General features: G+C 43.9%; 1 protein-coding gene across 2 annotated transcripts in view; it reads left to right on the forward strand.

Annotated features, from left to right (window-relative positions):
• cab39l (calcium binding protein 39-like) overlaps positions 1-23,003 on the forward strand; it is a 138,297-nt gene that overhangs the window by 106,901 nt on the left and 8,393 nt on the right. For both annotated transcript variants that reach the window (XM_038802617.1, XM_038802618.1), the window contains 4 exons: positions 2,601-2,769; positions 7,314-7,373; positions 7,506-7,571; positions 18,789-18,932. In XM_038802617.1, the coding sequence (XP_038658545.1) occupies positions 2,601-2,769; positions 7,314-7,373; positions 7,506-7,571; positions 18,789-18,932 (439 nt within the window). The remainder of the gene's footprint in view (positions 1-2,600; positions 2,770-7,313; positions 7,374-7,505; positions 7,572-18,788; positions 18,933-23,003) is intronic.

Raw genomic sequence — 23,003 nt, forward strand, 5'->3', positions numbered from 1 at the left:
GTGACACTCGCTTCCCGTAAATGAATTTTTAACAGTTTGAAATCGCACCCACCATCTCCGAAGTGCCTCAGTTCCGTTACTCAAATGGAAAATGGTCTCTGCATGGAAGAGAGCCAGAGAGAAAGTGTTAAGTCACCAGAGTAATGCTCACCCCTATGGAGAGTTTAACAGGGCTGAACTATAGAACATAGAACAGTACAGCACAGAACAGGCCCTTCGGCCCTCGATGTTGTGCCGAGCAATGATCACCCTAATTAAACCCATATACCCGTAACCCAACAATCCCCCTATTAACCTTACACTACGGGCAATTTATCATGGCCAATCCACCTAACCCGCACATCTTTGGACTGTGGGAGGAAACCGGAGCACCCGGGGGAAACCCACGCACACACGGGGAGGACGTGCAGACTCCACACAGACAGTGACCCAGCCGGGAATCGAACCTGGGACCCTGGAGCTGTGAAGCATTGATGCTAACCACCATGCTACCGTGAGGCCCCAAACTATGTTGTGGACTGATCATTTCACCACTAATTTAGGATTGAAATGATATTGCAATGGAAACTACAATGCAGCAGGGAAAGGCTTTCAACAGTATGTGACTGAAATCATCATTTTGTTTGGAAGCAACAGGGGTGAGAGTGGAGGGGTCGTATTGGGAGATGCCTGAAGCTGGCAGGGTTGCCAGAAATTACTTAAATGCAGGTAATCCTTTTTTAATGAGGTATGTTCATCTGTTTGAATTTCCCAAAATAGTCAGCCTGCTTAGTATGCTTATGGTGTTGTCTTTGTAATTGTGCTTATGGTAGTGTCTTTTACTTGATATAGGTGGTTGTCTGAGAGAGGTATTGGCAATTGTAATGCAGAAGTATCAAATAACCTTGGGTCCACATTTTTGGTCAAAGTTAAATTCTTTGGTTTATATTTTTAAGTAAACATGCATCTTTCCTTCTGTCATTTACTTGACAGGAAGGTTCAATATAAACCTAGAACCTTTTATTTCACTCACCTTATTCTCAAAACTATTTTGGGGCTCTGAGTCATGACCTAAATCGGGCAGGGCATTCTAGTTATCATGAAAGATTGAGGTTTCTGGCTTTTGAAGATGGTGAGCGAGATTGGGTGGTCAAGTGGCTTTAAACAGGAAATTGGAGTGTGTTGACAATATGGCTGAAGGTTATAGCATATATGGTGGTGCAGAGTCTAGGACTGCAAGATGGACCAGAATTGTAGGTTGCAGGATTTTCTGGGTGTTTGGGAGGAGCAGGGCCGTGGACCAATTTGTAAATACGGACTTGTTTTCAATGTATGGATTATGGGTGGATGAACAAGAGCTTCTGAAGATCCACCTAATTCAAGTCTGTGTGTGTGTCTTTCTGCCTCTCTCCAACTCTTGATTTTTTACAATGTTGGAATTTTCAATGTTTTTACTTTTGTATTTTGTTTAACGTCTAGCAAGTAGAACAACAACTATACTGTTAGTTGTTTCACCAGATAGCACCATCCTCTATCTCTCCATCGCCTTTACATGTGACCAGTGGTTTGGACTCAATTTTGGTAGTGATATTTTCAGTATTGCTGATCCAGTTCCATGCACTCTTTCCCCTAGGACCCAAAATGTATCGGTTAGCTTATTACAGAAGTTCTGTAGATCTTTGCTCCTCTTTTCCAAGCATCTCAAACACTAAATCTCTTCATCAACTGCTTTTCATTTTTGTGCTTTTGCTGCTATAGCAACATTGTTCTTCTTCTTCTTCTTGAGTTCTCTGTCTGAAGGCAGAACCTTGGCAATTATTTGCCAAAACATGGAAAGGTGCTGTGATTTTTTTACTATTGGTAAAGTGAGCAGCCAGTTCCCAAATCTACCTCCGCTGAAACGGGGATCTAACCCATGCTGTTGAATTTAATCTGATCCACACGTTACCTGTCTAGCCAACTGAGCTGACGAGCCCCTGTAGCATCTTTAGTGCTGCAGATATTCGCTTGGTTTTCATTTAATTTTTTGCAATTGTTGCAAGCACTCTAAAAGTCACTCAGTGACATTAGCCCTGCCATTGTGCATGCTCTGATGCCTAATTTATTTTAATCAAAATCGTTGTTAAACCACAACTGTGATTGCTAACTACTGCATTGATATAGTACTTCGAAGAATGATAATTATAGGGATAAATGGCAAACTACTTTGCTAATGGGGTTAATTTATAGCTTATTGATGGAGGGAACCTTAAGGTGGCTAGCTGCAGAATAAAGATAGCTGTTCTATGCACTTTACTTTAAACCTTTATGGGCAGGATTTATTCTATAGCAGCCAAAAAATCCACAAAAGTCTCTTTTCTGTTTCCCTTCCTAGTCCCAGGATACATCATGTTGTTATTTATATTGATCCATATCTTTGCTGCTGTCCTGTGTATTTTTAGAACATTATTATTAGACATGAAAAGTAAAAAGGACAGGATACAGAGCACTGTCAGTGAAATGTTAATGGATTTTCAAGTCTGGTGGTTTTAAATATTTTGAGTTTTTGATGCTGACAATAACAGACTTTGATGTTTGCACTTTTGAATGTCTTCCAAAGTATTTACTTTTCTCATGTTCAGGTATGAAACAACAGAGATTGCCTTGAACTGTGGAATCATGCTGAGAGAATGCATCAGACATGAGCCACTTGCCAAAATAATCCTTTATTCAGAACATTTTAGAGATTTCTTCAAATATGTGGAAATGTCAACATTTGACATTGCTTCAGATGCCTTTGCCACATTTAAGGTAAATTGTTTCACTTAACAGCTTCATTAATTTTTCCATATTTAAGTGTACATTCTTTAGGAGTGCAGGTATGCTAACTGTTGCATTGTTGAAGTTTTACATGCTGCCGTGACCTTGCTGCTGTTACTACTTGCACAGGATTGTGAATTCCCATTTATGTTGGAAGATCCTCGCTTTGCTTTCTGGCATAGTTGAAATAAAGTTTGGTGCGATCATTTTGGAAGTATCTATTTGAATTTGTGCATCTCTGAAATGCTCATTTACTGAGTTGGAATTTTTAAAAATAAATTTGGGGTGCCCCCAAGTTTGCTTTTTTCCAATTCGGGGGCAATTTAGCGTGGCCAATCCACCTACCTTGCACATCTTTTGAGGTATGGGGGTAAGACCCACACAAACACGAAAAGAATGTGCAAACTCCACACAAACAGTGACCAAGGGCCGGGATCGAACCCGGGTCCTCAGCGGCGTGAGGCCACAGTGTAATTCATTGCGCTACTGTGCCGCCCTGGAATTTTAAAATCTCTCAAGTCTTTTATTTGAACCAATGTCACCTGTGTTGAAGTAACACTGTTGGGCAAGAAGTTGTCAATTTTTATTCTTGTTATTCTTTTGTAGTGATTTGATACAGTGAAACAACTTGTTAGGCTACTTCAGCAGGCAGTTAGGAAAACAATGTACAAACTGTATACTCTGGATGTTGAGGTTGTGTTACTATATTGAACATGTTTAGAACAAAATACCTTTCTTTCAAAAAAATGAATGGACATGGTGAACAAACTGGTTTAGCCATTCATTACCGGATCTGTCTAGGCTAACGGAGAACTATTTGATCCTGCTTTTGTCTGCCAAAACTCCCCACTATTCTGGGACTGTCCTGGAAGAAAACTCTGATAACCTTTATCTGCTTCAAACCATCTTAAAACCCCTATTCCCTCTCGGTGCTTAAAACATGTGAGGATCTCAGACTTATTTGCCAGTAAAAGTGAAACCACCTGATCACCTGCTTTTGCCACTTATCCCTCTTTCACTAGCGCAGCAGGCAAAGCCTCCTCTAAGGGTCCCCCCTGCCCGAATCCTAAACTCACATTTAGTTTCTCTACTATTTCCCCTGGGGGTCGATTAGTTCAGTTGGCTGGATGACTGGCTTATGATGTGGAGCCACCTCAAACAGCACCAGTTCAATTCCCATACCAGCTGAGGATATCCATTAAGGCCCCGCCCCGCCTTCTCAACCTTGCCCATTGGATGAGGTGTGATGACCCTCAAATTAAATCACTACCAGTCAGCTCTCTCTTTCTCCCAAAAGGAGAGAGCAGCCTATGGTCCTCTGGGCCTGTGGTAAATTTCACTATTTCCCCTCATGCCAAGGTCATCTTGACAAAGGTATGCACTATTCCTACTAAACTGCTAATCATTCAACTTCCCTTCGTGGTTTCCATGCTCTCTGATGTTGTCGACTGTTCTCTCTCCTCATGGGTGATTCCTTCCCCCTCCACGTCATCTCTTCCAAGTCTGTTGTCAGCACCTCTCTCTCCGAAACAATCTTGACCGTCCCCTCTTTGTAGACTACCACCCTATCTCCAATCAAGTCTTTAATTGTGTTGTTGCTTTCCATGCCCATCTTTCCCAGAACTCCATATTTAAACCCTTCCATCCACTTTTCTGCTCCTGCCACTGAAGTGGCTCTGATCAAACTCGCAAACAACACCCTGTGAGACTACGGCAAAAGTTTAACTAAAATCGGGGATCTATAAGATGTCAGAATTGGAAGAGTGCTGATATCTCTGAGGGTTGTGGGGCTGGAAAGATTAGAGATAGAGAGGGGATGAGGCCAAGGGGAGATTTGAAATGAAAATCGCTTATTGTCACGAGTAGGCTCCAATGAAGTTACTGTAAAACGCCCCTAGTCTCCACATTCCGGCACCTGTTCGGGGAGGCTGGTACGGGAATTGAACCGTGCTGCTGGCCTGCCTTGGTCTGCTGTAAAATCCAGCGATTTAGCCCAGTGTGCTAAACCAGCCCCTATATAGTAGTAGCTTATTGTCACAAGTAGGCTTCAATGAAGTTACTGTGAAAAGCCCCTAGTCGCCACATTCCGGCGCCTGTTCGGGGAGGCCAGTCCGGGAATTGAACCCGAGCTGCTGGCATTGTTCTGCATTACAAGTCAGCAGTTTAGCCCACTATGCTAAACCAGGGAAAACAGGGACATGAATTTTAAAACCATGATGTTTCATGACGAACACAGGGCTGATAGGGGAATGGGCCTTGATGTGAGTTAACACGTGGGTAGCAGAGTTTTGATTGACCTCAAGTGTACGAAAGGTTGACTATGAGAGAGCATTGAAGAGCGTGTAGGAATAGTCAATCCAAAGGTGGTGAAGGCATGGATGAGAGTTTGAGGAGCAGATGAGCTGAGAGTGGGTGAAGTTTGTAATGTTGCAAAGGTGGAAATAGGCAGCCTTAATGATTGCATAGGTATGAGGCTGGAAACTCATCTTGGGGTCAGGCATGACACTAAGGTTGTGAATAGGTTGGCTTAATCTTTCTGTTGCTCGGGAGAGGGCTGGAGCGGTAGCTCAGGGAAAGAAATTTGAAGCTGGGAGTAGAAGCAATGGCTCTAGTCTATCCAACATATGAGAAAATTTCTGCTCATTTTAGTTTGGGTTCTTGGATAAGTAATGTGATAATTTAGCAACACTCGAGGGGTAAAGAAAGAATTGATGTAGAGCTGGGTGTTGTCAGTGTATATTGAATCGCGAAATGGCCATTCAGCCCATCAACTCTGCAAGAGTAACTCATCTAGTCCCACCCGTAAGATCAGAAGAAAGAGGAACAGGAATGGGACATTCAGCCCATCAAATCTGTTCCACCATTCAATAAGATCATGGCTGATCTGATTTTGACCTGGACTCCACTTTCCTGCCTGCCCCCAATACCCTAGACTTGTTTGTAGATCAAAATCTTGAATATGTTCAACAATCAAAATTCTACCCTCAGAGAAGGGTATTATTGCTCTTCATCTCCATCTTTTATTTTAAAATATTTTTAATTCTCCTTTTTCACATTTTCTCCCAAATTTACACCCAACAATAAACAATAATCGGTAACGAATGTAATGTCCATCCCCATATCAATAACAACGACCCCATCCACCCACCAAACCCCAGGCATTAGCTGCATGTTAACATAAACAAATGACAAAAAGTAATCCGGAATCACCCATAATCACCATTAATACATACAGTCCCTACCCACCTTCCCAGATGCCCCCCACCCGCCTCCCTCTCCAATGTTAGATGTAATCAATTCTCGAAAGTGCATAATGAATAGCGCCAATGAATTGTAGAACCCCTCCATCCTTCTTCTCAGTTCAAATTTGACCTTTTCAAGCATCAAGAACTCCAGCAGGACGCCCCACCACACCAGGGCACAGGGTGGAGCGGTTGATCTCCACCCTAACAGGATCTGCCTTCGGGCGATCAACAAGGCGAAGGCTGCAACATCTTCCTCCGCGCCCGTTTCCAACCCTGGCTGGTCAGACACCCCGAATATGGCCTCCCGAGGGCCTGGGTTCAGTTTCACGTGCACCACTTTAGAGATTACCGTAAAAACCTTGTTCCAGTAATCCTCCAGCTTTAGAAAGGACCAAAACATATGAATGTGCTTTGCGGGACCTCCCCCGCAGCATTCACACACATCATCTACCCCCTCAAAGAGCCAGCTCATCCTTGTCCTTGTAAGGTGTGCTCTATACACCACCTTCAACTGTATCACCCCCAATCTTACACACGAGATGGAGGCATTCACTCTCCGGAGCACCTCACACCAGAACCCATCCTCCATATCCTCGCCCAACTCTTCCTCCCACTTTGCCTTGATCCCTTCTAGCGACGCATTCTCCTCCTCCAAAATAGCCCCGTAAACCGCTGACGCTACCTACTTCTCCAGTCCCCCTGTCGTCAGCACCTCCTCCAGCAATGTGGAAGCCGGCTCTACTGGGAAGCCATGTATCCCCTTTCAGCAAAGTCTCGAACCTGCATGTATCCAAATATTTCCCCCTGCTCCAGCCCATACTTCGCTGCCAGCTCCTTCAATCCTGCAAAACGACCCCCAAGAAACAAATCTGTTAGTGTCCTAATTCCTTTCTCCTCCCACCTCCGAAGATTTCCATCCCACTTCCCTGGGTTCATCTCCATCTTCAACTAAATATTGTTGTTTTTCTTCCCGTACCTATTGGTTTCACCTGTTCCCATAGCGAGGTTTTTCGCTGCGTGAATATTTTTGGTGGCTTCCTGTCAATTTGCTTAAAACTGCTTCTATCAAGCACCTTGTTTTGCTATATTGGAGGTGCTTGTATAAATGCAAGTTGTTGCTGGAGGTGCATTCAGTACTTAGAACATGCCAACTGACAACCAAACTCCAAACAGATCCTGAGATTTCTATCTTTGGAAGAATCTGGATTTAAGAGCATTAACCCACTAACACTTTTTGAGATTATATTTCTTCCAAGGTTTAAAGTTAACTTCAGCAATATTTTATTGCAGGACTTGCTCACAAGACATAAAGTCATGTGTGGACAGTTTTTAGAACAGAATTATGATCTGGTAAGTAAGCACAAACAATTCTGGTATTTAACTTTAAATTTCCTCTGCATGTTTGTGTTAACTTTGGGTATGTTTAATGAACTTCTAAAAAGAGAATTTCTGATTTTGGTCAAATGTATTCTGTTTTTCAAGGTATTTAATGACTATGAGAAGTTGTTGCATTCCGAAAACTATGTGACAAAAAGACAGTCTTTAAAGGTAATAAAATAATTTAGTTTTGATTGTGCAGCGTGCATACATACTTGTAAACAAGTATACCAAATGCCAACATTTAGCAAATTAATTGCTTCATTTAGATTTCTCTTTTTAAAGCAAATCTCATTTGTGTAAGTGTATTAGTAGTACAGAACTTGAGTAGAGCATTAAAAAATAGAGACCCGCTGTCTAAGGTTTTTGTCTTGCTCTGATCTGGACAGAATAACAAGAATACCAAATTTCAAAGGGAACAACAATTTATGCTCTCTGGATGTTAATTCATAGAAGCGTATCATAGAGAATGCACCAGAGAGCAGTTATAATTTTATATATGTGCATAATACACTTCATCAGCTGAACTACTTTATAAAGTAATTTTTAAAAATACTTTTCAAAATGGACAATTGCTGAGCTGGCAAGATGGCTCCAGCTGGTCACACGATTACATAAGAAATTTCAAAGTTAACAAAGGTTAAGATCCTCAAACGTCTGAAATGTAACACTCCTTGCATAGCATAAACATTCCAGCCAAGACAACATAATGGCCCAGCAGCCGGTCGGTCTGTCCAGCCAACATCGAACAAAGACAACCCTTTACAGTTCCTAATCTTAAATAATGGTGCTAATAGCCTTAGCATTAACTGTCCTAACACACTGATTTTAACAAGAGGGCCTCATTTAACAACCCATAACCAGTATCATGTGACTGAGACTTGAGCTTCCTTTAGTTCAGCAGTCTTTGGACCAGGTACTGTTTGACTTCCAATGAGAACAGGACTCCGGCAACAGCATGTGCCGTCTACCATCGAGCAGGTGGCAGCAGAAAGAACTCTGGCCATCATCGTAAACAGCAAACTTTTGGAACCTTTTTTTAAATAAATTTAAAGTACCCAATTATTTTTTCCAATTAAGGGGCAATTTAGAATGGCCAATCTACCTATCCTGCACATCTTTGGGTTGTGGGGGTGAAACCCACGCAGACACGGGGAGAATGTGCAAACTCCACACGGACAGTGACCCAGGGCCGGGATTCGAACCCGGGTCCTCAGCGCCGTAGGCAGCAATGCTAACCACTGTGCCACCGTGCTGCCCCTACTTTTGGAACCTTTTGAACACTCCACTTTACAGGCCATTCCTATTGTGGAACTTTTGCTTTGTGATAGACAGGATTACCTTTTAAATCAGCCAATTTCCCCTCTAAAAGAACATTCCATTTGACTTGATTTTCCGGACTCTGAACACTCATAAAACCCTAACTTGTATTTTGTGATGGTCATGCCCTGAGCCATCTTCCTTTTTCCTCATTCTTCATTTATTGTGTGAATGCAAAAGGTTTGGACCTTGTGTGAGTGAGTTGGAGCACTCCAAATTTAAGGGTTGGGGAAAATACGCCACCTTTCTGGTTACAGGTGGTTAGTTAGCAGGGAAATGTTTTGTATCTATTAGAGATTTGGTTCAATACTTTGATTTTAATTTTTTGGGGATGGGGTAGAACTGATTGGTTACAAAATGCCATGGTGGTGGAAGACATGCTGTTGAAGCCTTTGGTCTTGCGCTCATCAGAACAGATGCAAGAATGAATGCCCAATTTCAAAAGGAATAACAATTTATATCTCTCTTGCCTGCAGAGGACTGGTCCCTGCGTATGAATGCATTGAGTTTCTAGCAAACTTAAGTGAGCCCCATTGCGAGCCTGACTGACTATTTTAAGTTGGTTGTTAGTGTAATTCTTGGCACATGTGGGAGTTTTCAGCAAGTGCTGCCCAATCATGGATTCACATCTATCAGACTTTTATCTTTGAGTTCTGCAAGCACAGGCTGGTTGAGCACAGTCAGTACCTTGCTTATTGCGAACAGCTGAATGGACATACAGTTTGATACGATCCACCAGTCGCTGGGATCTATATCTTATAAATCTGGTTTTGCACCAGCACAGAATAAGGAACACGGAACAATACAGCACAGGAACAGGCCCTTCGGCCCTCCAAGCCTGTACTGGTCATGAACCACCCGTGGCCAAAACCCTCAGCACTTCCCAGCGCCATATCCCTCTATATCCATCCTATCCATGTATTTGTCGAGATGTCTTTTGAATGCTGTTAATGTATCTGCTTCCACAACCTCCCCTGGCAACGCGATCCAGGCACTCGCCACCTTCTATGTAAAAAAAAAACTTACTTCACGCATCTTCTCTAAACTTTGCCCCATGGACTTAAACCTATGCCCCCTGGTGACTGACACCTCCTCCCTGGGAAAGAGTGCCTGCCCATCCACTCTATCCATGCATCTCCTAATCTTGTAGAGCTCTATCACGTCGCCCCCTCAACCTCAGTTGTTCTAATGAAAACAATCCAAGTCTATTCAGCCTCTCCACATAGCGAACTACCCTCCAGACCAGGCAACATCCTGATAAACCTCTGCACCCTCTCCAAAGCCTTCACATCTTCCTGGTAGTGTGGCGACCAGAATTGCTTGTAATATTCTAAGTGCTGCCTAACCAAGGTTCTATACAACTGTAGCATGACTTGCCAATTTTATACTCAATGCTCCGTCCAATGGAGGCAAGCATTCCATATGCTTTCTTGACTACCTTGTCCACTTTCAAAGATCTGTGGACCTGCATGCCCAGATCTCTCTGACTTTCCGTATTCCTGAGTTTTGCCATTTATGGTATATTTTCCCTCTGTTAGACCCAGCAAAATGCATTACTTCACATTTTTCTGGATTAAACTCCATTTGTCATTTCTCTGCCAAAGTCTCCAACCTATCTATGTCCTGTTTTACCCGTTGATAATCCTCAACACTACCTGCCAGTCTACCAACCTTGGTATCATCCGCGAACGTACTAATCAGACCATTTTCCTCCATGTATCGTACAAACAATAGAGGCCCCAGCACCAATCCCCGTGGAACGCCACTTGTTGCAACCTTTCATTCAGAAAAACACCCTTCTGTGACAGAGCCAATACTCATTTAGTACCTTGCCCGTTTCCTCTGGCTCAACACAGATTCCCCCCACTGTCCTTAAGTGAGCCAATTCTTTCCCTGGCCATCCTTTTGCTTTTTACATATAAATAAAAAGCTTTGGGATTCACCTTAATCCTACTTGCCATGGACTTTTCCTGACCCCTCCTAATTTCCCTCTTAAACACCTTCCTACCTTCTTTATATTACTCAAGGATTTCGACTGCCCCACCCTTCTCGACCATACGAAAGACTCCATTTTCTTTTTGGCAAGGTTCACAATATCCCTCGTTATTCAGGCCTCCCTAATCTTTCCATACTTATCCATCGTTCTCTCGGGAACGTTACTTTCCTGAATCCTAATCCACTATCGCTTGAAAGACTCCCACATGTCGGATGTTAATTCACCCTCCAACAGCCGCACCCAATCCAAATTCCTGTCCAATGTTATCGTAACATGTCCAGGCACCTTTTTTGGATTAGAACAAAAGCATAGGGGACAATAGTTCTCTAATTCATTCTCCATAGCAACACAATGACTAATCAGGCAGCATGGTGGTGCAGTGATTAGCACTGCTGCCTCACTTCGCCACGATCCCAGGTTCAATCCCGGCCCAGGGTCGTTTTTGTGTGTGCTTCGCCCCACAACCCAAAGATGTGCAGGGTAGGTGGATTTGTCACTCTAAATTTCCCTGAAGTGGAAAAAATTAATTGGGTACTAATTTTAAAAAACACATCGATCAGTCAGAGTCAACTTGCCAACCAGTCGGCCCTTTTTTTCTCTGGTCCAGTGTAAATAGTTGCTAGATTTGAAACTTGGCATTCTTTCATTTGTCCTGGTAAGTGCAAAAGTGAAAGATGGACAGCTTCAACATGACTCTTTTTTCAGCAATAGTCAAATTCTATGCTACCAAGTGACTAAGTTTCATTTAACAGCTAACGTGTGCTAGCTGTGTCCTGAAAATAGTTTATTTGATTGTAAAGGAGTGAAGAAATCTATGCAGATAGATTTGTGTCCAGCACCTAGTTCTCATAAATCATTATTATTGAACTGTGCAAGGTGTCATATTTCCTGTATCCAGATAAAAGTTTGACGGGTATCAGAGGTATTGCAAGGAGAGAGTTTCTAGTGCTTCTCAATCAATGGGAGGCTCCATGATGGCTAAAATGTTACATCTTGTCAATTTTGTATTGCTGAGTTGACAAAGTATCACATCTGCTGCTGTTTTACCTGAAGGGATACAATTAAATTTTCATAATCAAGTGAAATCTTTTCTACTGATTTTTCTGTTTTTGTTTTCATAAAACTGGTTTGTCATTCAGAGTCCAAGTTCTGTGATCCAATCATGGTTATTTCACGATTCCGTAAACTAACCACAGTCATCAGATCATAAGAAATAGGAGCTGGAGTGGGCCAATTGGATAGGACCATAGCTGATCTTATTGTGCCCCGAGTTCCACTTTCCGGCTGTCCCCATAACCCTCTTCTGTTGATCAAAAATCTGTCTAACTCAGCCTTGAACATATTAGATGATCCAGCCTCCACTGCTCCCTTGAACAAAGTTCCCCATAAAGAATAAATTCCTCTTCATCTTATGGGAGACCCCTTATTTTTAAACTTGACAGAGTTAGTCTTCAATCTCTGAACACTAACCATTGTCTGACTCAAACCTTGCCTTTGCTAATTTGCTGAAACCCTCATCGGTATCTCTGCTACCTCCTAGATTTTACAATTGCAGTGCTCTCTTGGCAAGCACAGTTACTTCACAGCTCCAGGGTCCCAGGTTCGATTTTCCGGCTTGGGTCACTGTCTGTGCGGAGTCTGCGTGGGTTTCCTCCGGGTGCTCCGGTTTCCTCCCGCAGTCCAAAGATGTGCAGGATAAGTGGGTTTGCCATGCTAAATTGCCCTTTGTGTCCCCCTTCAGGGATAGGATGGCAGTTTGAGTTTGGGCTGGTGCAGACTCGATGGGCTGAATGGCCTCCATCTGCACTGTAGATTCTATGAAGCCTTGTTCACACTGTGCACACTGACTGACCTATATTGTCTCCAAGTCCCAACTACCTTTTTAAAGCCCTCATCCTTACTTTCTAAACCCTCCATGACCTTGCCTCTCCCCACCTATAACCCTCTCTCGTCCAACAAGTCTTTTGAGATATTAGCACTCCTTTAATTCTGACATTGTGCATTCTAGATTTTAATTGCCCCACCATTGGCGCCTGTATTTTCAACCGCTTTGACCCTAAGTTATGTAGCTGCTCCCTAAATCTCCCCTTTTTAAGATGTTCCAAAATCTACCTCATTGACCAAACCTTTTCTCATTTTTCTGCTATCTCCTTCTCATTGTCATTGTCAAAAAGGTCTTTATGGATGACCTTGTCCAGCACATTGAGATGCTATACAAATTCAAGCTGCTGCATATAAAAGTCACATTGTATGTCTTGTGGTCCTGACTCTGTGTCTCTTCCTCCTTCTGAAATTCCTCTCATGGTAGGGTTGCAGCTGTCTTGACCCTGCCCTCTGGGATTCCTTGGCTACTTCTCTCCCTCCCTTTTAAGTTTATTCTGCCGCTTCTTCCATCTAGTCTCTATCTCTTACATGAAACACTTTGAGATATTTTATTGGATTAGGAGGATTGTACAAATGCAGGTTACTGTGCCAGTGCACATGCATGAATCTGCCACAGATGCAATTAGTGCAAAAGTGGAAATAACAGGAGAATAACAAGGTAAGACAATAAGGAGGTTTGCAAAGTGTGATCAAAAAGAGAGATTGGTTTTATGGAGACTTATTATGGAGGCATGGATGAGGATTAGTGAGAGTTTCTGATTGTAAAGGCAAGATGGCAGAAAATTAAGACAATCGTGATCTGAAGACTGGGGTTAAAGTACAGTAAACCAAAATTGTAAAAGATGGAATTTGTATTAATGTAATGGCTCTTGATCCCAGCTGCCTATTGGTCCATCGCAAATGAGAGAGTGACAATTGTGGTTTCAAGGATAAATGTGGGTCAGGACACGAGGAGAATGCAATGCTCCTCTTCGCATGGCACTGTTGGATCTTCAATCACTAAAATGGGCCTCAGTTAACATCTTATTTTTAAAATGTGCCTCTAGCAAAGCAGCACACCTTCACTAATGCACTAAAATGTCAGCCTAGGATTAAGTATTGGAATCTATAATTTCCTGAATTGAACGTGAGGGCTACAAAGTTGATTATTTAGAAGCCTGATGTGAAGTGATGTATACAAACAAAAATTCAGAGGTACAGGTGATTGCAGTGGTAGATGAGGCCAATGGCTGATCTAGAGAAAGATCATGATTTGCAGAGGTATGAGGAGACGGTGCAGGTTGTCTAAGCACCACTCCTAACTTAAAATGCTGCCAAAATTGCCTCCATATCTTCAGTGTGGCTACCACTACCAGACTATCTGAGTATTTCCCTCGGGCAAATGGGAGCATTGCCATTGGTCAGCGCCCACAACCCCGATCCCCGACAAGAACGTGCCTCCATCCTCACCCGTATTGCCTCCGGCCCCCTACCCCAGATTCTTGGTTTTCGCCGCCCGATAGCAGTACATCAGATTCGGAAGAGCCAAACCCCTAGATTTTGATGCACTGTCTTCCAAATCCTTGCCACTACCCACTCATAAAAATGACAAAATCAACCGTTTCACCCCCACCAAAATGCCTTTGGGGGCTTCCAATGGAGGCCACGAGCTGACGGTCGCATGCAAGATGGCTCTCGTATGAAATCCTCGAATACGACCTTTTAGCCCCATCAAACGAGCATCAAAAATATCCCTGATCCCCACCCCCAAGCCTAAACCCCGTAAACTGCATCGGCGAGAAATAGGAAAAGAAATTGGAAAGAGCCAACTGCCCAGCAGAAAGGTCAGCAAGGATAAGGGGAGGAAAACCTCAGCATCGGAGCTGGCAGCCACATGAGGTGCACAGATCTGGGAAGGACCAACTCCACAGAGTTCTTGGCACAGACCCAAATGCTGATGAACAAACTCATGGGCATCATCCCCTCTGAGCTCCAAAGACACACGGAAGACCTAAAGAGAGACCTGGCAGCCATGTGGCATGGGGTGGCACAGAAGCACAGTGGTTAGCACAGTTGCCTCACTGCTCCAGGGTCCAAGGTTCAATTCCTGAATTCCTGGCTTAGGTCACTGTCTGTGCGGAGTCTGCATGTTCTCCACATGTCTGCGTGATTTGCAGAGGTATGAGGAGACGGTGCAGGTTGTCTGAGCACAAATGAAAGCCCCCCCCCCCCAACATGGAATCCCACACTTCTCCATCAACTCCTCCAAATTTGTAAATGACCCTTCCAAATACAAGACCTTCATTTCCATCGCCCCCACTCCTCCCATCCCTGAAACCTAGCATCCAGTCTCACAGCTCAAACACATGATTCTCTTGAACTTCTCATCAGCTTTGCCACCAACTGGGCAGTACGGTGGCACAGTGGTTAGCATTACTGCCTACGGCCCTGAGGTCCCGGGTGCTCCAGTTTCCTCCCACAGTCCAAAGATGTGTAGATTAGGTGGATTAGCCATGCTAAATTGCCCTTGTCCAAAAGGTGGGGTGCGATTACTGGGTTACGGGGATATGGTGAAGGTGTGGGCTTAGGTAGAATGATCTTTCCATGGGCCGGTGCCGACTCAATGGGCCAAATGGCCTCCTTCTGCAGTGTAAATTCTATGATCTATAAGACAGCAGTCGAGGCGGCAACTGCCCCCATGAGGGAGGCTATAGTCAAAAATAGTCACGGTGCTGACAACCCGGGTTCCATCCCTGTCCCGGGTTACTGTCCAGGTGGAGTTTGCACATTCTCCCCGTGTCGGCATGTCTTACCCCCACAACCCAAAAAATAGATGTGCAGGGTAGGTGAATTGGCCCCTCTAAATTGCCCGTTAATTGGAGGGAAAAAAGAATTGGGTACTCTAAAAAAAATTTTAAAAGGTTAATCACGGCCTTCGCCTAGGGGGGGGGAAAGAGTTCCTAGGATATGCAAGTCCATTTTACAACGAGGTGGCACGTGGGAGGCCTGGCCCTACCAAATCTTCTATTCTACCACTGGACAGCAAATGCGGAGGCGGTGAGGGGATGGCTAAGGGAGCCGGAGGCGGACTGGGTCCAAATGGGGTAGGTGGGTCTCCTGCCACTCCCAGCCCCCACGTCCACACTCCAGGAGCCCAGTGGCAGTTGCCACCGCGAGGATGTGGAACCAGCTTAGGCACCATTTCGAACTGGGTGAGATGTCCATGGGGACCCCAATCTGCAACAACCACCGGCGAGGCGACATTTGGGGGGGGGGGGGCAGAGGGGGGGGGGGGGGGGAGGGGGGGGGCATGGAGGGCAAGACAGAGGGACTCTGACAGTATAGGACATGCACGTGGACCCAAACCAATTGGTGGTGATACTTGGGGTTTCAGAGAAGCTGGAACTCATGGAAAGGAGGAAGGCCGATGTCGTGGCGAATTGCTGGAGTGGCGGTTGGCATCGCCACTAGGGGTAGCGACTTGGTTGTGTGACCTGCACAACTTCCTGTGGTTGGAGAAGATAAAGTATGAGTTAAGGGGCTCTTCAGAGGGATTTGAGAAAAGGTGGGGGATGTTTGTGACCGTGTTTGAGGAGCTTTTCATCGCGGGAGGGGGGGGTGAAAAAGGGGGAAAAATCTGTACAGACTGTATAGTTGATTGCTGAGAAGTACGTTTCCTGAGGTGTTTATTTGTTGTAGCCTGTTTTGATGCATGTTTGTAATAAAATACTTTTTTTAATACAAAAAACGTTACTGGAGACTGCTCATATAACATTTCCCGCCAAAACTGGGTAAAAAGGGCCAGAAAAACAAAAGCTCTAGTGGGAACCTCCCAACGTGCAATCTCCACCTACATGTCTCCACAGCAAGTCCCCAGATTGTATACTTTAAACTGTATAGTCAAACTTTAACTGCATGATTCCAGACATTCATCAGTCATGCTCACGTGATACTGCATATGAGAAGTTACAATTATGTGTCATCTTCAGGTATTCCTTAGAGCAGAGAATTGTAGAGGAGATTTGATGGAGGCATTCAAAATCATACGGCTTAGATTAAGTACATAGGGAGACTAGTCAGTCATCACTGCACAGATTTCAGGTAATAGGTAAAAGCACCAAAGGGTCTGGGTCCACATTCATATCCTATACTGTCAGCGTTCCTCTGTCTTCCCCCATGTCCCAAATGTGACCTCGACGGTGCAAACTGTTGGTTGTTGCAGATGGGGGTCCCTGTGGACATCTCACCCCATTTCGAAATGGTGCCTAAACTGGTTCCACATCCTTACGGTGGCAACTACCACCAGGCTCCAGGAGTGTGTATGTGGGCGCCGGGAGTGAAAAGAAAATTTACATAGAGTTTAAAGTGCTCCCTGAGAATGTGAGGAAGCAGATTCAATAATAACTTTCGAAGGGAATTGGATGAGTACTTGAAAAGGAAATGACATCAGGGCTACAGGCAAAGGACGGGGGTGTGAGAGCTAGCACAATGATTTCATTCTGTGAAGCAGGGTTAGAGGCCATGTGACATTTACATAAGGACACGCTGATGTAATTCAGTTCCCATTTTAAAATTGGGCTTCTGCCCTTTTAAAAAAATAATTCTATTGTACATTTCTACATCTGCATCTTTAATGGCATCCTCCTGTCAGTGCTTCTATTGCATTTCCAAAGGAGATGATGTATGACAAGTCTACATAAGTAGTTTTCACTATAAATGTTTAAATAGGAATTTATATGAAAATATTTGTATACGTGAGATTTTTTTATCAAAATACAGATGCGTCTTCAGGAGGTGAAGTGTTAAAGCAGCTAATAATTCCGACAAAGTGAGATGGCCTCTGTTCTCCTGTCACATGTCCAAACTTTTTCTCAAACTGGAAAAGCCTGAAACTTTCAGAGTAAACTATCTCCTTGCAAACTTCTTTTACAATCTGTTAATTTTATGTTGTAACATATATGATGTGTCTTATGTCTTCTGTGCTCTAAATTAATTTTAAATCCCAATGTCATATTTTAAATTTTATCAGTTTTTCTTTGTACTCACTCTATTGAGACCAGCCCTGTCAAAGTCACCAGCAATGTCTGCTGCTGTGGCTGTGACCTTGGTGTATTATCGTTCTTGGCTTCTAACTAATATTTGATTAAGGTCATTCATGCTAGCCATGGGACTGCTCTTTTTTTATTTGTAGTCGCATTCCCATCTCTACAGATTGCTAGCAATGTCTTCTCCTTCTGCTCACACCCTCTTTTCCTCATTTAAATGTTGCTGTTTGCCAACATTATGTATGGACATGAGTTTCCGAATGTACATTGTCAGCCACCCTACCTCCATAGAATCATCATCTACAGCAACCACTGTCCCACCCTACTAGCTAGCAGGGACGGTTTGGATGGGGGAGTTAAAATCCTGAAAATCAAAATCCCACCACAGCACACAATTAAACCATGGATAGGATTCCCATTAAATGTGGGCATGGGGGGATGGGCAGCATGGTGGTGCAGTGGTTAGCAGCACCGAGGTCCCAGGTTTGCTCCCAGTCCCAGGTCACTGTCCATGTGGAGTTTGCACATTCTCCCAGTGTCTGCGAGGGTCTCGCCCCAGCAACCCAGAGAAGTGCAAGGTAGATGGATTGGCCACACTAAAATACCCCTTAATTAGAAAAAAAAGGGTTGAGCACTTTAATTTTATATTTTTTAAAGTAGGTGGGGGGCTATTTAAGATTCATAAGTTGCAGCATGATTATACCCTGGTGCCACAATAGGTACACAAGAATGTTTTAATTTCAAAACAGGAGCAATCCCTTACTATTCGCTACCCAGTAGAGACTGCGGAACGTTTTAACATTTGACCTGCCTTTGAAATCGTTGTTGGCCACAAGGATCCGGAATGCTTCTCTTTTCTCATAGCACAAGTAATCATCATGATCTTGGTTGCATTCTTTGGTTACACTCTTCCCCCACACCCTGAGGATGCACAAACTTATCACTTGCTGCAATTCATCTTTCTTTGCCGCTGATATCACCAATAATGACCTTTTATTCATTCAGTTTGGCTTGAACCATTGCTAAAGACATGTTTATTTTTATGGGTGAGGTGTGGAGTGAGCGAAGTTGAATCATGGGTCTATAAATTTATGAATTTGCATTGAATGCAGTATTGTGTTTTGCACTCTTCTTTGACATTTGCTCTTTCTGTTACTTGTCAAGCTTGTGGGAGAGCTGCTTTTGGACAGGCACAATTTTTCAGTTATGACAAGGTATATAAGCAAACCTGAAAACCTCAAGCTCATGATGAATCTCTTAAGGGACCAAAGTAGGAATATTCAGTTTGAGGCCTTTCATGTATTCAAGGTGAGTCCTTTTTGATTATTTTTTGTTTTAAAAGCGGGTTGATCTGGAATAGATGCAATTTAACCTACTAATTTTTTTTTTGAAAATTGGTAAATAATTGTTTCATTAAAAACCATCTCACTTGGATAAGTTGATCTTTCAGACCAGAATGGGTATAGGTTCTTGCATTGACTGTTGATGAAAGAGGTTGAGGGAAGGAATAAATAACCTAATTTTTCTGATTTTAAATTCAGCCAGAGAATGTTTAATTTTTATTACTTGAATGCATTCAAATGAATTACATTCATGAAATCTAGGTTTAAAATAGCCACCAAAGTATTGCGGCTGTGGAGGATTACTAGCTACAGGAAACTGTTGTTTTGCCACCAATAAATTTGTAATGATTCCATCTTCTGCACTATATGTTCTATGTTCTAATTGCTTTTTGGTTATCGCCTCCTTTTGCTGCTTTTTTTTTATAAATGTTTTTATTGGGTTTTTGAACAAGGTATAATTACCGTTATGTACACAGAATAAGAAACATATATCATATACATACACATATTTAGAAGGGAAGGGCACACCCCAACATAGAATACAATAAAATATGAAATAGACTAACTGGTGGGGTACTGTGCACCAGCTCAACAGCGGCAGCAAAATTATTTACACCACGTAAGTACGTGACTGTTTGCGGGGGGTGGGGGGTGGGGGGGGGGGGAAGATAACCACAGTGTGCGACAACTGGCCGGGTCACGTGCCGCTGTCGTCCCCCGCTCGCCTCCGCTGCTCCTCCCGTCCTCCATCCCCAACCTCCTCGTTCCCCGCTCCTGGAGATGTCATGCACATTTTGGAACCCCGTGCCCTCCTTCCGGCTTCCGTTTCCCTGCCCCTCGCCCCGTCCCGCTGGTTCTCCTCTCCTGTCCCCCCTCCCTCCACGGTTCGCCCCTCCCTCCCTCTCCCTCCCTTACTTTCTTCAGGTTTAGCCGCCCCTCCCTCCCTCCCAGTCCCCCTCTCCCTTTCATGCCTTGGCTACCCTCCCCTGATTCTTGACTAAGTCCTCCTGATTCTTGGCTACCTGGCTATTCTTCCTCTTGTTCGTTGGCAACGAACAGTCGCGTGAATGGTTCCCCCGTTCTGCGGAAGCCGTTGTCCGACCCTCGGATGGAGAATTTGATTTTATCCATTTGGAGAGATTCTGAGAGGTCGGACAGCCAGTCTGCAGCTCTGGGTGGTGCTGCTGACCGCCAGCCAAACAGGGTTCTACGGCGGGCGATCAGGGAGGCAAAGGCAAGGGTGTCCGCCCTCCTCCCCAGGAATAGATCTGGCTGGTCCGAGACCCCGAAGACCGCCACTTTCGGGCATGGCTCCACCCTCACTCCCACTTTGGACATAGCCTCGAAGAAGGTTGTCCAGTCCTCCACCAGTCTGGGGCAAGACCAGAACATGTGGGCGTGGTTGGCCAGGCCTACTTGGCACCGTTCACATCTATCCTCCACCTCCGGGAAGAACCTACTCATACGGGTTCTTGTTAGGTAGGCTCTATGTACCACTTTTAGCTGCGTCATGCTGAGCCTTGCGCACGTGGAGGTGGAGTTGACCCTATGCAGTGCTTCGCTCCAGAGTCCCCATCCTATCTCAATCCCCAGGTCCTCCTCCCATTTCTTTCTTGTTGCGTCCAGTACGGTGTCGGCCCTTTCTGTCAGTCGGTCGTACATGTCACTACAGTTCCCTTTATCTAGGATACTTGCGTCCAGTAGGTCTTCCAGTAGTGTCTGTCGTGGCGGTTGTGGGTACATCCTTGTCTCCTTTCATACGAAGTGTTTGAGCTGCAGATACCGTAGCTCGTTCCCCCTGGCTAGCCAAAATGTCTCTGTCAGTTCGTCCAGTGTTGTGATCCTGCCGTCCGTGTATAGGTCCCTGACTGTCAGTGTCCCTCCATCCTGCCTCCACCTTTTGAAGATGGCGTCAGTCAGTGCTGGTGTGAACCTATGGTTGTTGCAGATGGGAGCTTTGTCAGACATTTCCTTTTGCTTCTTGTAGTCACCTGTCAAAATATCATCTCCTTTGACTTAATGTCAGTTCTTGTCTTGGAATATTCCTCTGAAACACCTTTGGTTGTCTTGCTACATTAAATGCGATGTCTAAATACTTTGTTGTTAAATGGACTGGTCGCAGCCAATGACAGTGGTTTTCTGAGGGACTAATGGATAAACATCATTCTGATGTTTCACTGTGCACACTGACTGGAAACCCAAGGGATTTGACATGCTCAGTTCTTTCAAATATTAAAATAATGTATAATTAGACCTCCTATATTCCTTTGAGAAATGGGATTTAGATTTCACACTTTACGAATTCTGCTGGTCTGTTATCACTTTTTGATCTATCGAATTGATTCTGTTTCTTCCCTTTCAGTTATGCTACTTGATCTATGATTATTTCTCTTGAAAATCACTTCCATTTATACTGTGCTTTCATGTAAAGGCACCTTTAAAATGCTTCACTAATACACTTGGGAAAACAGACAGCAAACCAGGAAAAGGGACAGCAGGCAAGAAGAAAATTTACAACACCGAAGGAGGCCATTTTGCCCAAATTTGACAGATGAAAAAGAGCTATCACTAACCCCACTTTCAAGCTCTTGGTCCATAGCTCTGTAGGTTGCAGTGCTTAAAGTGCAGTCCACATTTAAAAAAAAATATGCTCAGGTTTTCCGCCACTACTACCAATTAAGGCAGTGAGATCCAGACCCCCAACACCCTCTAGGTGAAAACAAAATCTCCTCAATTCCCTTCTACTCCTGCCAACTACTTTAAAATCTGTATCTCCTCACTATTGACATTTCTACCTTGCAAATTGGGAATTTCTCTCCTATTTATGCAGGCTATCATAATTTTATACACCTCAATTTGATTACCCCCTAAGCCTCCTGTGTTCCAAAGAAAACCCCAGCCAATCCAATCTTTCCTCTTGGCTAAAATTCTCCTTTCCTGGCAGCATTCTCGCAGATCTGCTCTGTACCCCCTCGAGTGTGATCACATATTTCCAGCAATGTAGTAAACCAGAGCTGTACATAGTACTCCAGCTGTGGCCTAACAAGTATTTTGTGTGTTCTTGCACTACAGTGCTGATACTACATTCTATGCCACGGCTAATAAAGGACATTTCCACATGCCGCCTCAACTATTTTATCTAATTGCTCTGCCACCTTCAGGGTGGTGGATGTGAAAGAAGTATTCATTAAGAACCCTGCCCACACCTTCTTCCAAATAAGAGTTACCTTTCTCTTCTGTTATTGGCCCTACTCTTTACTTATCAAACTTCTTGCTATTCATGCCTTCCACATCTCTGGTTGAGATTAATTTTCTTTTAAAAACAAATTTTAAAACATTTTTCCAATGAAGGGATAACTTTAGCGTGGCCAATCCACATACCCTGCACATCTTTGGGTTGTGGAGGTGAGACCCAAACGGACACAGGAGAATGTGCAAACTCCACATGGACAGTGACCCGGGGCTGGGATCGAACCCGGGTCCTCGGTGCCGTGCGGCAGCAGTCCTAACCACTGCACCACGCTGGCTGTGATTCATGTAGCTGTTTCCAGTCCACATCTTAGTTTAGTAAAATTTGTCTTTCCCATTTTAAAACATTTGCTCTTGCTATCTTTACCCCTTTCTATAATTATATCTGAATGATTTAACTGCCCCCAAAATCTCATCCGTAGAATCAGAGGATGAAAAAGGCCATTTGGCCCATTGTGTCTGTGCCAGCCGATAAGCAAGCCACCCAACCGAATCCCAGTTTGTCACATTTGGTCCGTAGTACTGCAGGTTACAGCACTTGAGGTGCATATCCAGAAACATTTTAAATAAGTTGAGGGATTCTTCCTCAAGTTGCCTTCTTAACTGGCACATCAACCTGTCCACTAATGTCCCCTTCCCCTTCCCGGCTTCTTTTAAAAACAATCCAGAACTGCCCTTCTGGATTTGGACTTGCTGCATACTGGCTAAAAAGGTTCTCCTGGCTGCATTGTCAAGAATTCTGTGTCGTGTCCTCTATACCTTTTATATTCATTTTATCTCCATTAAT

The sequence above is a fragment of the Scyliorhinus canicula genome, chromosome 7 (assembly GCF_902713615.1).
Source record: "Scyliorhinus canicula chromosome 7, sScyCan1.1, whole genome shotgun sequence".
Lineage (NCBI taxonomy): Eukaryota > Metazoa > Chordata > Chondrichthyes > Carcharhiniformes > Scyliorhinidae > Scyliorhinus > Scyliorhinus canicula.